At 38.2% G+C, this 14,893-nt stretch overlaps 1 protein-coding gene and 1 pseudogene across 1 annotated transcript; both read left to right on the top strand.

Annotated features, from left to right (window-relative positions):
• The first annotated feature begins 480 nt into the window (after positions 1–480).
• On the top strand, positions 481–8,048 carry mad2l1 (MAD2 mitotic arrest deficient-like 1 (yeast)). The gene is made up of 5 exons (XM_055156767.1): positions 481–642; positions 2,422–2,568; positions 4,946–5,066; positions 5,181–5,284; positions 7,742–8,048. The coding sequence occupies exons 1-5, from the start codon at positions 579–581 to the stop codon at positions 7,912–7,914; spliced, it is 609 nt and encodes a 202-aa protein (XP_055012742.1). The 5' UTR covers positions 481–578; the 3' UTR covers positions 7,915–8,048.
• Positions 8,049–12,415: 4,367 nt separating this feature from the next.
• Positions 12,416–14,627, top strand: LOC129409759 (tripartite motif-containing protein 16-like; annotated as a pseudogene).
• The last annotated feature ends 266 nt before the right edge of the window (positions 14,628–14,893 follow it).

The raw sequence follows: 14,893 nt of genomic DNA, 5'->3' as shown, positions 1-14,893 counted from the left end.
ATGTGATTTTGTTTGTAAATGATAGGCGACCAGTGAGCTCCTTCGTTTCACACGTGTCACTAAAATAAACAGGTCTAATCAGCCGTTCACAATGTTTTCTGTTTCTCATGTGGCCCCATGGAATAAATAATTGCCCATCCCTGTTCTACTGGACATGTTTTATTTGTATTGTGCAGTCCTTTGGAAACTATCGTGTTGAATGTGTTGTAATATGGGAAATAAATAAAATAAAGTGGATTGGATTGAAAAAACATAATAAATTTTTTGAGTAAATAAACAAATAAATAAATAATGTGCAGAACCTATATTATTCTAAAGGTTTAAAAAAAAAAAAAAAAGGGGGGGGAAAAACCGCAAATAATTGTGAAATGCTGCCCTCTTGTGGCCAAACCCGATTCTTACACGCACCATTACGTCATTACGCCCGCGACGCCGTCAGTCCTCGGCGCATGCGCAGGAGTGACAAATTTCAAACTGGTCGGCGGGTAGTGGAAGAAGCCGAGTCGAGTGAAGTCAAGTACAACAACAACAGAAAAAAAAGCTTCATTGTTCGTAAAAATACCGAGATCGTAAAGAAAATGACGAGCACGCTGAAGGGCATCACTCTGAAGGGGAGCGCGGAGCTGGTGGCCGAGTTCTTTTGTGAGTAAATCGGTTGTAAAATGCGGGTTTTGTTGGAGTTTGGGGCGAGCGGAGACAGAAGCGAGGCCCGTGTGGCAGATACACGCAGGTCACCGTCCAAAAATGTGCCTCTAAAGTCTAAATAAAACTCTTTAATCTACATGTGCAATCGCTAATATACGTGGGATCATAGAAATAGCAGCTGTCCATCGTTTAACCCGTTTAGTAATCGGATAATATAAATAAAAATGACCAAAACGTGTTTCTTACAGACCCCGCCCATTCTCATTCATACCAAGAGGGTGATTTAACTGTAACTTATGTAAACAAAGGTCAACACTAGACTGACCACATGTCCAAATTTACTCTGGACAGTCCCAGTTTTGAACCCTGTGTCCCCTGTCCCAGCAGATTTATCCAAAACCACGGATTTGTCCCAGTTTTATGCAAAAAAAAAAAAAATGTCCCACGTGTCCCTATTTTTGACCAATTTGATCTAAACTAAGATTAAACTTGGAGATCTTAGAAACAAACTTTACTGATCCACAAGGGAAATTATTCAGACACAATATAATATAATAACAAAGACAATTACATAAATGGTAATAATTAATTCCAAATAAGTATCAAAAAAGAGCAAGAGACGTGTGAAATAAGACATAATTATGTAAATGTATATATATATAAGTCAAAATAAAACAGGAAAATAAGTAATACAATATAAAAGCTCAGATAATATATAAACTAGGTCATAGGAAGATTGTGCAACAATGATTGACAGGACATTGTAGAAGCCTTTAAAATAAAAAAAAAGAGTGTTGTTTTGAAAGATATAGAGCTCTGGAATGAATGAATTATGCAGTGAATTTTGTTGTTTTAATTTATATTTTGTCTCTTATGTATACAGTAAGCTGTAAGTGAAATTGTAAATGTAAAACTTGCTGTTCATACTCTTTTCTTTCTTGGAATTCTGTCATTTTTTAACAGGGTTTGGCTTTATAAATACTTTTTACTTCATCTTAAACCCTTTTGGTCATGATCCGTGGGGTTGTAATCTATATTTTGTTTTGTTTTGTAGTGCTGCAAAATGACTGAATAAACTACTACTACATAGGGTTATCCGTTACATATCAGGACTACAGAAACCAGGACTACACCAGGTCTAAACCAGGACTAAAATGTCACAATTTTTGACTAATCTGATCCACGCCAACAGTAAACAGAAGCATAAATTGTCATTTGTTTCGCCAAAATACAGAAAACCGTGTTTGCAAATGACCATAAAGCAAAAAATAAATAAATAAAAATGCAGCAACAAAAGCCCATCAGATTATGACTGACATGAGAATGCTAAATCTTACATGCTTTTTTAAAAACAATTTTATTTATACCAACCCGGGTGTGTCCCAGTTTAGAATTTTGAGAATCTGGTCACTCTAGTCAACAGTGAAAGAGGTTGTCTTAAAGAGTTAAAATCTATACATTTAATGTCTTTTAACAACACAAATGATGAATACTACAAATTTATAACAGTATTTTTTAAAATATAGTTTAGTTTCTTTGAAATACCTGTATGACGGCTGCTGTAGACTTGAACAAACCTTATTGATCCACAAGCAAAATAACTTGGACACATTATCTCACATGGACTACATTAATGATAATAACATTCAAATTAAATTCATGTAGTTTTGGATGTTTTTTTATTTATATATTATTCAGTGCACACACACAAAAAATATAAAAATGTAAATGCTGCTTTTTTCATTTTTAATTAAACGTTTTCTCTCTGTTCATCAGCTTATGGCATCAACAGCATCCTGTACCAGCGCGGCATCTACCCCCCAGAGACCTTCAGCCGTGTCACGCACTACGACATGAGTCTGCAGCTCACCACCGACCCCAAACTCAAGAACTACCTCACCGATGTCGTCTCCCAGCTCAAAGGTACCAGCCTCTCGGATCAGTGATACAACTATTAAATAACAGTACAAGTAAGAATTGGTGCTGGATCTGCAACGTCAGAGAGTTTCCCAGAGATCGTATTGGTCAGATAACGAAAATGTTGCCGATATTTTTTGTAAAATTATTCAATCTGTGTGGCCCATGTGTCATTCCCAGTTTGTCCTTGGTGCATCAGATTTTTCTTTCTAACAGATTAATGAGTAAAATGAGAAAAGAAGAGCAATTAGGAAAAAATACAGCTGTATTTTTGCACATTTATGCCCAAAAAATCCGAAAATTAGATATTTTTTATAAATTTTACAAAGGGGAATTTTTTATTATCATTATTAAAGACAATAGAATAGAACATTTCAACAAAATACAATAATAAACATAAAACCAAGACACTAAAACATAAAAAAAAAAGCCTACAACAAACACAAAATAACAAAACTCCCCACCCCTCCCCCCAAAACACAAATTTAATTAAATAAAACAAATGTAACATAGTGGTGCAGCATAACCATAGAGTTAGACCCCCCCTTATATATTGTATTTTGGTCAATTTATAATTTAATTTCTCCTTTTTTTCCCCCTAGTTTTAACATTTTTAGTCACTATATTTTTACCGTCATCATTTCCTTCATCATCTTTTATGTTTCACTACAATCTTAAAGCAAAAGACATTTTCTTTTTCTTCCCCCCCAAAAGGGAAAAGTTAATTTGTGAACCATTACGTCACATAAAGTACTGACGCTTGCTTAGATTTTAAACTCTATATCAGCCTCAGCAAACATTGGTCCAGCGACAGCAGAAAGACAAATATGAACTCTGGTTTACAGATCTCTTGCACGTTATCAGACAGAACTGGCAACTGTTTTTTTTTTTTTTTTTGGTCCAAAGTTCTCATGGCTACAAAGGTCTGTAAATGTAAGCGTAAGAATGTGTTTGAAAATCCAGCTGTGCAATTCATCGATTTTGATCATGATTTCGATTTGTGAGTCAAACGAACTCCAAACTCATATAATTGAGTTGAAATGATTAAAGCTTAGTTTATTTTGGGATATTTTTTATATAAATAAGTATATTTATTTTATTTTTTACATATAGAGATTGTAGAACAGCTGGATATATAGTTTATTTTGGATACATTTATGTGTTTCTATGCCTTATTTAATGTTCAAAGTTAATTTTATTTCATGTTTTATGTGTCGCAAAACTGCAATAAGGTACAGAATTGTAGCCTATATTTATTTTTATATGTTTAAGGGTTGTTGGTTTTTTTTCAGTGGGAGCGTTTGTTATTTTAATTTGGAGATTCTGAGTGGAGTGGATAGAAATAGTGAAGTGAAGAAAGAACAAAATTACATTCTATTGTCATTGTATCAAATCTATTCCTTACTATCAAAATCGAGTAATAAATATGACTTTCAATATTCATTTTCTAAACATAAACAGGACAAACACTGTATACGTTTAATTTTTGCGTAAATATCAATAGCAAATAGTTTTTTTGAGAGATAAATACTGAATAAATGCATCGTTTGAATAATCCTGATTGACCAAAATAATCGTGATAATGATTTTTTCATAATCGGGCAGCCCTAGTTGGTGGCATAAAAATATGAAATCAGCATAATTACGCTGCGTTATACTTTCTGCATGTCCCTCCCTTCCTCTGAACACTGTGGCCTTACCGTATTTTATGATCTATTAGGCGCTCTGGATTATAAAGTGCACTGTCATTAAATGGTCTATCTTCGAACTTTTTTCACAAATAAACTGTACTGGACTTTAAACGAAACCCAACAGTCAGATGGGTCAGTGGGACTTTGTTTGTGGCGTTCACGGTGACTCTGGGCTTTGTTCAGTTGTGGCGTGTAGGGAGGGTGCTGTCTGGATTGTCGGCGTGTTCGCAGTGACTCAGTTGTTCAGTTGTGTCTAGAAGCGGCACATTGCGCTCGCTTTTTCGGTTCGTTCCTCCGTTCCGTTCCTCGACGGCGTGGAGTGAGGAGTGTGTCTGTAGGTGTTTTTCTCTGCGCGGTCGCTGTCTGCTCCGTGTGTGTTTGCGTGTTCTGCGGGTGGTGCGGCTTTGTAGTTTTCTGAAGTCGTGCTGGGACACCTGAGTGGATTCGTGCTCTGGATTGCGGGGCGCTTCGTTTTTTGATGGGGTTAGAGGCTTAAGAGCGCGTCTAATAGCCCGGAAAATACGGTAATCGTGATAATGATTTTTTTCCATAATCGAGCAGCCCTAGTTTGTGGCATAAAAAATATAAAATCTGCATAATTACGCTGCGTTATACTTTCTGCTTGTCCCTCCCTTCCTCTGAACGCCGTGGCCTTGATGACATTTGCTGATCTGCTGTTGTAATCGTTGCAGAGTGGCTGTGTGAGTGCACCGTGCAGAGGCTGGTCCTGGTCATCACGTGTCTGGAGACCAACGACGTCCTGGAGCGGTGGCAGTTTGACATCGAGTGCGACAAGTCGGCCAAGGAGAACAGGTCAAACCCACTCTTCCCCTTTGCAATAAAAAAAAAAAAAAAGCCTGATTGTCTTGCCAAAGCGTTGCATCAGCCTGGTTATAATTTTCAATCTGGTTTTGTCATGCTGTGCAGCGCCCCCAGAGAGAAGTCCATCAAAACCATCCAGGACGAGATCCGCTCCGTCATCAGGCAGATCACAGCCACAGTGACCTTCCTGCCGCTTCTGGAGACGCCATGTGAGTTTACGCTGTGTAGGTTTTGTAAAGCAGGGGGTAAGATTACTTATTTGCCATCATGCTGGAGAAAAAATGCTTTATTTGGTTTGTGTTTATGAGATTGAACTACAATAACCATGATCCTTTGCTCCATTATTCAATTTAACTTTTCTGTGGTGTTAAGACTTAAACCCTGGCCATCTACTGTATGTCTTTCTATAACACCACGAGTTTAAAGATGCACTGTGTCACTTTTCTCCATGGAGACCGGCGTGTTTTAGATCAGCTTAGATGTTCGGTATTACGTAGTTTTGAATCTTCCACAGCATGGCAGGATTGTCACTGAAAAATTGCAAGATGAGTGGTTTTAATGCCAAAAAAAGATAAAAAAATATACTGGTACATGTGTATTGTGAGTGGGCTCGCCTCTCCAAAAATCTGTCCTGTAAACTGGCCTAGGGGTGCCACTTTCTTGTCAATTTAATGCCCAGCCATGGAACATTCAAAGCACAACATTAACCATAGAGACAAGCAGGTGTTGGAAACTGTACACTGCAAATTTCTCTGATCTGAATAAGATTTTAAAACTTATATAAGGTTATTCCACTTTCAACTTTATTATTGTACCAGAGGGAAATTGTTGTGCAGCAGCGTCAGACAGTCGACACACAATATAATTCAATAATTCAATAATAAACTAAACCACAGCTTAAGCTCAACAATACAGACAATATAGGCAAAAAGAACAGGAGATGTAACCACATTTCACCACGACTGATCCAAAATATAAGAGCATTCATCCTGGTTATGGCTTCAGAAATAAAGGAAGTCTGAGCTCTCTGTTCCCAGTTCTGATCCGGGGCATTTTCAGACGCCGCCCAGAAGGAAAGAGGTTAAACTCCTCAAAGAGCGAGTGCTCAGGCCTCTCCTTTATTTGTTGGTTCTTGCAAATCACCCTTCTGTTGTAGATGTGCAGCTGTAACACTACAATTTCACCTGCCACTTTGACCAACCGAGTCAGACGATTTCTCCTAGACACAGAGTGGACACCGAACCAACAGACAAAACAAAATACAAGAATAGATTTAATAAAACTCTGATAAAAAAGGGTCATAAGAACATTACTGACATTAAAAGAAACAGTCTTTGCTGCACTTTCTTGCAGACGGCATCAGTGTTCGATTCAAAGCATAGAAGACTGTCAATAATTGTCCCTAGATATTTATAATCACAAACTCAACTTCTTTTCCCTGAATTACAAAATGCGTCCACTAGGGGGCACTAGTCTTTGTCACAGTGGAGTGTTTTAAGTCTCGTCTTAAAACACACTTTTATTCTCTGGCTTTTAACACGGTGTAAGTTGTGTGGTCCTCTGTGTCTTTTATTTTACTTTATTTATTGCTATTTTATGATTGTTATGGTTTTGCTTTTATTTAGATTGAACAGGTTTTATTGTTTTAGGACTGGTATGACCAAATTTGAACAATTTACCTTTTTGTTGTCTTCATTTTATGATCTCTGCAGCACTTTGGAAACTGCTTTGTTGGTAAAATGTGCTGTAGATAGTGGATTTGGATTTAATAGACAAATAAAAGTGTTCATCTTGTTTTCAGATTTATTATCTACTTACAAGTTCTGAAACTGCTTAATTCTAGTCTAGAGGTCATTTATTTTGAGATAACTTGTCGAGTAAAATGATCTTGCTGCACAGACAGATAATTTCACTACTTTTAAATAATTTTCTGATACATTTAAGTGTTTATATCTTAAATTTTAGCTAAGCTTTTTTTTTTTTGCAGAGTACCAGAAATGATTTGTTCAACTTAAAGTGTTGAAAATGCAGGATATTTTTGACTTAAGTTTCCTCAAAGTCATGTATAAAACAAAGTGCAGTGTGTTATCTGTCTATATTCAAAGACTGTTTGAGACGAGAACAAACCACTACAATTTAAAAGGAACCTACACGTTAAAAAACAAAAAACAAAAACAGATTCAGAACCAAGCATAGTCTTGACAAAGATATAAAAGAATCAGGCAAAAAGTACAATAATGGCATTTATAAAACACTTCAAATCCAGTGCAATGTGTAAGTATGAAAAAGGAAACCAAGTTGTTGTGCATAATAGTGAAGATTTCTGTTTGCAGTTGATTAATAATTGTGCCTGAACTGAAATATACTGATGTGAAATGTTTTAAAGTGACTATCTGTGTTGATGTTTTGTCTGGAAAAGGGAAAAAGCGACAGAAAACATAAGACGAATTTTCTTTCTGCTCCTTTTCATTTCATTTCTTGTGATACTCTTAATGTCTTTTTCTACTTTATGAACGGAATAAATACACAAATAATAATAAAAAGAACATCATATTTGTGTATTTCTTCTCTCCAAGGCTAAAAGATCAGTCACTTTGGTTAGATCTGTGTTTGTTTGGTTGGAAATGTCCCTTACCTGTCGTTTCTGTCGTTCGTGTGTCCTTCAGGCGCCTTTGACCTGCTGGTTTACACCGACAAAGATCTCGTGGTCCCCGAGAAGTGGGAGGAGTCCGGCCCTCAGATCATCTCCCAGTCGGAGGAGGTGCGTCTGCGCTCCTTCACCACGTCCATCCACAAGGTCAACAGCATGGTGGCCTACAAGCGCTCAGACTCTCTGTGATCCTGGGATCCAGAGCCGAGTCTTTGTGCCTCTTCCCCCTCTGCGCTCTCGTGTAAATATTCTGCTCTCTCCACGACTACTGTTTTGTTTGGTCTCCGTCAGCCTGTTTTAGAGAATAGTTTTTTGTATGTTCAACTTTTTAAAAAAGACCAAAAAATAAAGGACTACTATCTAAAACATGGAGCTGTCATTCACACGTTTTGCCACTAGATGTCAGTGCAGCACATCTCTTCTCTACTGTTCTACTGTTTATTTCTGGGTTTGTTTATTGTTTACATGTCCAGAGAAAATCAGATAACTGTAATAATCAGATAACCCGACCTTTAATCTGATTGTGGTGTGTGTTTTACGAGCACAGAGGAAATTTATTATCAAAAACACCGGTGACACGTGTTATTTTAAGACTCATTTGTATTTACAAGTACGATTCATTTTAAAATAACTCTATCTTTCACATTTTCAAATTTTTGTCTTGTAACTTAAATTTTTTTGGGGCATATTTTTCGATAGACAAAACCTGAAGAAATTTGAACACTCTCATCAGATGTAAATGTTATTGATGGATAGATAAGGCCTCAGTGTGTGTCACATTTCAATACATGTGTCGACACTGTTGGTGCATGGTTAAAAAAACGAGTGAACAATCAGTGAAAAGGGGTAAATGAAACACTGAGCTTAATTCTTTCATGAAAGGTAAAAGGTAACACAGCACAGTAGGCTGCGTTGTGATTGAACATTGCCTAATCCTTGTACATTTTACAACGGAGCTGGAGGACAGGTCAAAATTCTATGGTGGAATTTGCTGTTTAACTGTCAGAATGCAGATTTGTTGACCTGGACTCTGAGCCATAAGATTAATAGGACAAATTTGAAGAGTTTGAGTCCCTAACAAATAAAGATCAAGTTCAACATTTGTGGATCATCAGTTTGGATTTGTTTTCAGAATCATCCAAAAGGCAAAACAGTAGAGTTGTGTCCCTGCTCTCAGTCTGAAGTTACCATATAATTATATTCTGGATTGTGAATGAGCAACTGGTCAAGATGGTAATGTAAATATAAATCCTGATGCTGTGATCCCAAACAAATGAAAACCATATTTTACAATAAACTATAAATTATACACTGAATGTGACGTTTTATTTGTGACATTTGGTAACTCCAGAAATCAGATAATGATCAGATTTGTTTATGCACATAGTCACTGGCTGTGGTTACATGCACACTCATAATCAGATTATTATTAGATTTCTTCAGTTATAAGATTATTAAAATGTCATGTCAACATCTAATTTCTTCCTCTGGCAGCCTCCAGCAGGGGGCGGCAGTGCTCCGACCTGCCCACCAACCTCATGCCACAAATCATCGATTAAACTCTTTAAAGAAGCTTGATGTTTGCCAGTGGTGTAAGTGCCTATTATAATCACTAATATGGTTTAATTCAGTGAGTAAACAGCAGTAGATTTGCATTTAAGAGACGTCTTTCCACACATTCTTAGGGGAAGGTGAACGCTGTAGAGTTAAGATTTTTTTCGGCGTTCCATAAATCATCAATCAAATTTGATAATTGAAGCTTGTGTAAAGTCATTGTTAAAATATATGGAAATAATCACATATATCTCACTAGAAAAAGTTTAATTTAGTTTTTAAATCAGCCATAAAATAGTAATTTAGATACAAATTTTGAGAAAAGGCGGCCATTTTGATCTCTAAAGTTGCCAGAAAATTGAAAGTCACGTGAGTTCTATAGAAATAAATGGCACAACTGTGACAATGTCAAAAGTTAAAAGGCCAAATTGTGAAATACATAATTTTTTCAGGTGGATCAATGTTTCTATTCTACAGTTTTCCGTGAGGATGGGTTGGGTTTTGTATAAAACTCTCATCCAGTTTATGACGGTATAAAAAAATCCAAACTCTTTGGCCTGTGAATCCAGTTTGGTCAGGTTTTACAAGTGATAGAATCATTTTTGATATTCTTTTAGTCAATATTAATGACAAAAGTTTATGATGTGTGTTTAACAAACTAATGGGCCTATAGGAAGCACAGTCTGTTTTGTAGACAGTGGTTATAATTCTGAAGTTCCATGTGGTTGCCCAGTTAAGGACATAGTTGAAGACTTTATATAAAAGTGGATCAATTTCTTGGTTAAAATCTTTATAAAACTAATTTGTAAAGCCATTGTCGCCTGGTGACCAGTGTTGGGAAGGTGACTTTTAAAATGTATTCCCCTACAAATTACAGATTACATACACCAAAATGTAGTTTGTAACATAATCCACTAAATCACTAAAAGTGAGTAATGTAATCTGAATACTTTGGATTACTTGATTTTCTGTAGAGAAACAAAGACGAGGAAATCTTCACATAAGATGTTTTGTCTGTTAAAAGAAAATAAAAAAGCCCAAACTTTACTGAACCAAATTAAAAATATTATTGATAGAAGACGAGGAGACACGTCCACACAGCAGGATTTAGTCCTGTTAAATCCTGCTTTAGTCCTGGTTTAGTCCTGGTTTAACCTGGTTTAGAAGTTTAGTCCTGCTTTAGTCCTGGTTTAGACCTGGTTAGACCTGGTTTAGACCTGGTTTAGACCTGGTTTAGTCCTGGTTTAGACCTGGTTTTAGACCTGGTTTAGATCTAGTTTAGTCCTGGTTTAGACCTGGTTTTAGACCTGGTTTAGTCCTGGTTTAGACCTGGTTTTAGTCCTGGTTTAGACCTGGTTTAGATCTAGTTTAGACCTGGTTTAGACCTGGTTTAGACCTGGTTTAGATCTAGTTTAGACCTGGTTTAGTCCTGGTTTAGACCTGGTTTTAAACCTAGTTTTAGACCTGGTTTAGTCCTGGTTTAGACCTGGTTTAGTCCTGGTTTAGACCTGGTTTTGACCTGGGTTAGACCTGGTTTAGGTTTAGACCTGGTTTAGACTGGTTTACCTGGTTTAGACCTGGTTTCTGGTTTAGACCTGGTTTAGTCCTGGTTTAGACTTTAGACTGGTTTTAGACCTGGTTTAGATTAGTTTAGTCCTGGTTTAGACCTGGTTTTAGACTGGTTTAGTCCTGGTTTAGACCTGGTTTAGTCCTGGTTTAGACCTGGTTTTAGACTGTTTAGTTTAGACCTGGTTTACCTGGTTTAGTAGTTTAGACCTGGTTTAGTCCTGGTTTAGACCTGGTTTTAAACCTAGTTTTAGACCTGGTTTAGTCCTGGTTTAGACCTGGTTTTAGTCCTGGTTTAGACCTGGTTTTGACCTGGGTTAGACCTGGTTTAGATCTAGTTTAGACCTGGTTTAGACCTGGTTTACCTGGTTTAGACCTGGTTTTAGACCAGTTTAGACTGTTTAGACCTGGTTTAGACCGGTTTAGTCTAGTTTAGACCTGGTTTTAAACCCGGTTTTAGACTGGTTTTAGACCTGGTTTAGACCTGGTTTAGACCTGGTTTTAGACCTGGTTTAGATCTAGTTTAGACCTGGTTTTAAACCTGGTTTAGACCTGGTTTTAGACCTGGTTTTACCTGTTTAGACCTGGTTTTAGACCCGGTTTAGACTGGTTTAGACCTGGTTTTAGACCTGGTTTAGACCTGGTTAGACCTAGTTTAGACCTGTTTAAACCTAGTTTTAGACCTGGTTTAGTCCTGGTTTAGACCTGGTTTAGTCCTGTTTTAGACCTGGTTTTAGACCTGGTTTAGATCTAGTTTAGACCTGGTTTAGACCTGGTTTAGACCTGGTTTTAAACCTGGTTTTAGACCTGTTTAGACCTGGTTTAGTCCTGGTTTACCTGGTTTAGACCGGTTTAGATCTAGTTTAGACCTGGTTTTAAACCGGTTTTAGACTGGTTTTAGACCTGGTTTTAGACCTGGTTTAGACCTGTTTTAGACCTGGTTTAGATCTAGTTTAGACCTGGTTTTAAACCTGGTTTTAGACCTGGTTTTAGACCTGGTTTAGTCCTGTTTTAGACCTGGTTTTAGACCCGGTTTAGACCTGGTTTAGACCTGGTTTTAGACCCGGTTTAGACCTGGTTTAGACCTGGTTTAGATCTAGTTTAGATCTGGTTTTAAACCTGGTTTTAGACTTGGTTGTAGACCTGGTTTAGACCTGGTTTAGACCTGGTTTAGTTCTGGTTTAGTCCTGGTTTAGATCTGGTTTAGACCTTGTTTAGTGTCCGGCAATGAGTGGAATTTACCGGGAAAAAAAAAAAAAAAAAGTTTAGTTGCTTTGGGAAGTTGTTTTATTCAAGATTATTTGCAGCACACACACCTCCATCATAACTGGATTGTTTTCAAATGGACAGATCTTTTTGTACTTCAAGCTTTAAAATTGTTTTCATTCTTCTTTGAGCTTCTTAATACAGAGGTATTTTTGGAATCACAGCACCATAAGAAAACAACACAGAGACACCAGAGTGGAGAGAAATCTATGACACAGTAGTTGAACTCAGTCACTTCCTCATGCTTAGACGGGTTCAGAGCAGGGGGCGGGGCATGTCTCTTCCCTCTGCACACGACACTCACTTCTGTAAAAGTGAAACTAACACAGTCATTCTGACTGAGTGGAGACATGGCGCAGCGAGCTCTAAACCAGGAAACCATAACTTGTCCCATCTGTTTGGATCTACTGAAGGAGCCAGTGACTCTTCCCTGTGGACACAGCTACTGCAGAGACTGTATCCAAACCAACTGGGACCAAGAGCAAAGGTACAGCTGTCCTCAATGCAGACAGAGCTTTGTCCCCAGGCCTGTCCTGGTCAAGAGCACAGTGTTAGCTAATATAGTGGAGGAGCTGAAGAAGACAGGGCTCACAGCGCCCCCTGCTGACCACTGCTCTGCTGGACCTGGAGATGTGAGTTGTGATGTGTGCACTGGGAGGAAGCTGAAGGCTGTCAGCTCCTGTCTGCAGTGTCTGGTCTCTTACTGTGAGACTCACCTCCAGCCTCATCGTGATGTGGCAGTACTACAGAAACACCAGCTGGTGGCGCCCTCTGACAAACTCCAGGAAAACCTCTGCTCTCAACACAACGAGGTGAAGAAGTTGTTCTGCCGCACAGATCAGCAGATCATCTGTTACCTCTGTTCTGTGGACCAACACAAGGGCCATGACACACTGTCCACTGCAGCAGAAAGGGCCCAGAGACAGACACAGCTGCAGGACAACAAGTCCCTGCTGCTCCAGAGTCTCCAGCACAAAGAGACAGACCTGAAGAAGCTCCAACAGGACGCCCGGGACATCAATGTCTCTGCCCAGAGAGCACTGCAGCAAAGTGAGGACATGTTCTCTCAGATGGTCCTTCTCCTGGAGAAAAGACGCTCTGAAGTGAAGCAGCAGATCCAGTCTGAGCACGAGACCAAACTGAGTCAAGTCCAAGAGCTCCAAGACCAACTGCAGCAGGACATCTGTGATCTGAAGAGGACCATCTCTGAGCTGGACACACTGTCCCTCACTCCGGATCATAACCAGTTTATACTGCACTGTCCTCCACTGTCCACACTCACAAAGGAGACAGAGTCCAGGGTCCAGACCGGACTAAGAGGGGACTTTGAGGACATGATCCGAGCTGTGTCAGTGCTCAAGGACAAACTGCAGCTCACTCTGAGAGAGTTTAAACTGACTGAACCTGAACCACGCACCAGAGAGGACTTCATGAGATATGCACAGGACATTACACTGGACCCAAACACAGCAAACAAACTACTGTCTCTGTCTGATGGAAACAGAAAAGTCACAGTTATGAATCAAAGAGCAGAGTTACCCTGATCACCCAGAGAGGTTTGTTAAATGGTTTCAGGTCATGAGCAGAGAGAGTCTGACAGGCCGCTGTTACTGGGAGGTGGAGTGGAGTGGGACGATGGGGGTTCATATAGCAGTGTCCTACAGGGACATTAAGAGACAAGGGACCATAAAGGAATGTGTATTTGGGTACAATGATAAATCCTGGGCCTTATTCTGTCACAATAGCCACTACTCATTTTGGTTCAATAATGTCAAGTCTGAGGTCTCAGGTCCATTTTCGTCCAGAATCGGGGTTTACCTGGACCACAGTGCAGGGGCTCTGTCCTTTTACAGTGTTAAGGAAGAGAACATGACCCTCCTCCACAAAGTCCACACCACCTTCACTCAACCTCTGTTCGCTGGAGTCTGGTTTAGTTTGTCTGGAGACACTGCCCATTTCATTAAACTCAAATAAAATGTATCTGTCTGTTCTGGTGAAGTTAGAGGATGTAGACAGTGGGAGTGTTTTTAGAGATGAATGTAAAATGTAAAGATTCTGTTTAAGTTGATCTAAATCTAATTCATCTTGTACGTTTAATGATTATTACGACTACAATTACCACTAGCACAATAGTATTATTATTACTAGCTACTATGACTACATGAACTGAGAAACAATATCTACAGTTGTTTTTTGTATTTCTGAGTTTTGATCAAGTTTCTCTGACTTGGTTCAGATGATCAGACTTTTGAAGTCATATTTTCTGTCATAGAAACATAATCAAAACTAAATTGAATAATGTTGGGAGTGTTCAGTGTGTTCAGGGAAAAGGGTGTGGGCCTATAACTTTATAAAAATATATTTTCTTTATATCATTGTTTATGATTTTATGATATTATTTCTTGAGCACATTTCTAAAATCTGTTTAACATCAGTGATTTGTTGTATATGCAGATATATATATGTATTCTTTTTGGTGTGTACAGATAAAAATAAATAAAATACTCAAACTATTATCAGTGTGGAGTCATGATTTAATGAAAACATGACAGGACCAACATTTGTGTTTTTAAATGTTGTTTTGCTCCATGTTTAGTTTAGTTACATTTCTTTCTTGCACATAGTTTAATGCAAGTTTTTATCACATTTGTTTTAATATTGCATCATTTTTGTCTATCTGAGTCTCATTTTCTACAAGTGAATTTCTCTACTTGTTTATTTCTTGATTCTAGAACAAGAGAACGTCACACCTTCAAATGGGAAAAAGATCTTAACTCACCAA

The sequence above is a fragment of the Boleophthalmus pectinirostris genome, unplaced genomic scaffold (assembly GCF_026225935.1).
Source record: "Boleophthalmus pectinirostris isolate CB_2022bp ecotype Guang Dong unplaced genomic scaffold, ASM2622593v1 HiC_scaffold_20, whole genome shotgun sequence".
NCBI classification, from domain to species: Eukaryota; Metazoa; Chordata; class Actinopteri; order Gobiiformes; family Gobiidae; genus Boleophthalmus; species Boleophthalmus pectinirostris.
The sequence above is the reverse complement of the archived record's forward strand: the minus strand, read 5'-3'. Positions and strand labels throughout refer to the sequence as shown.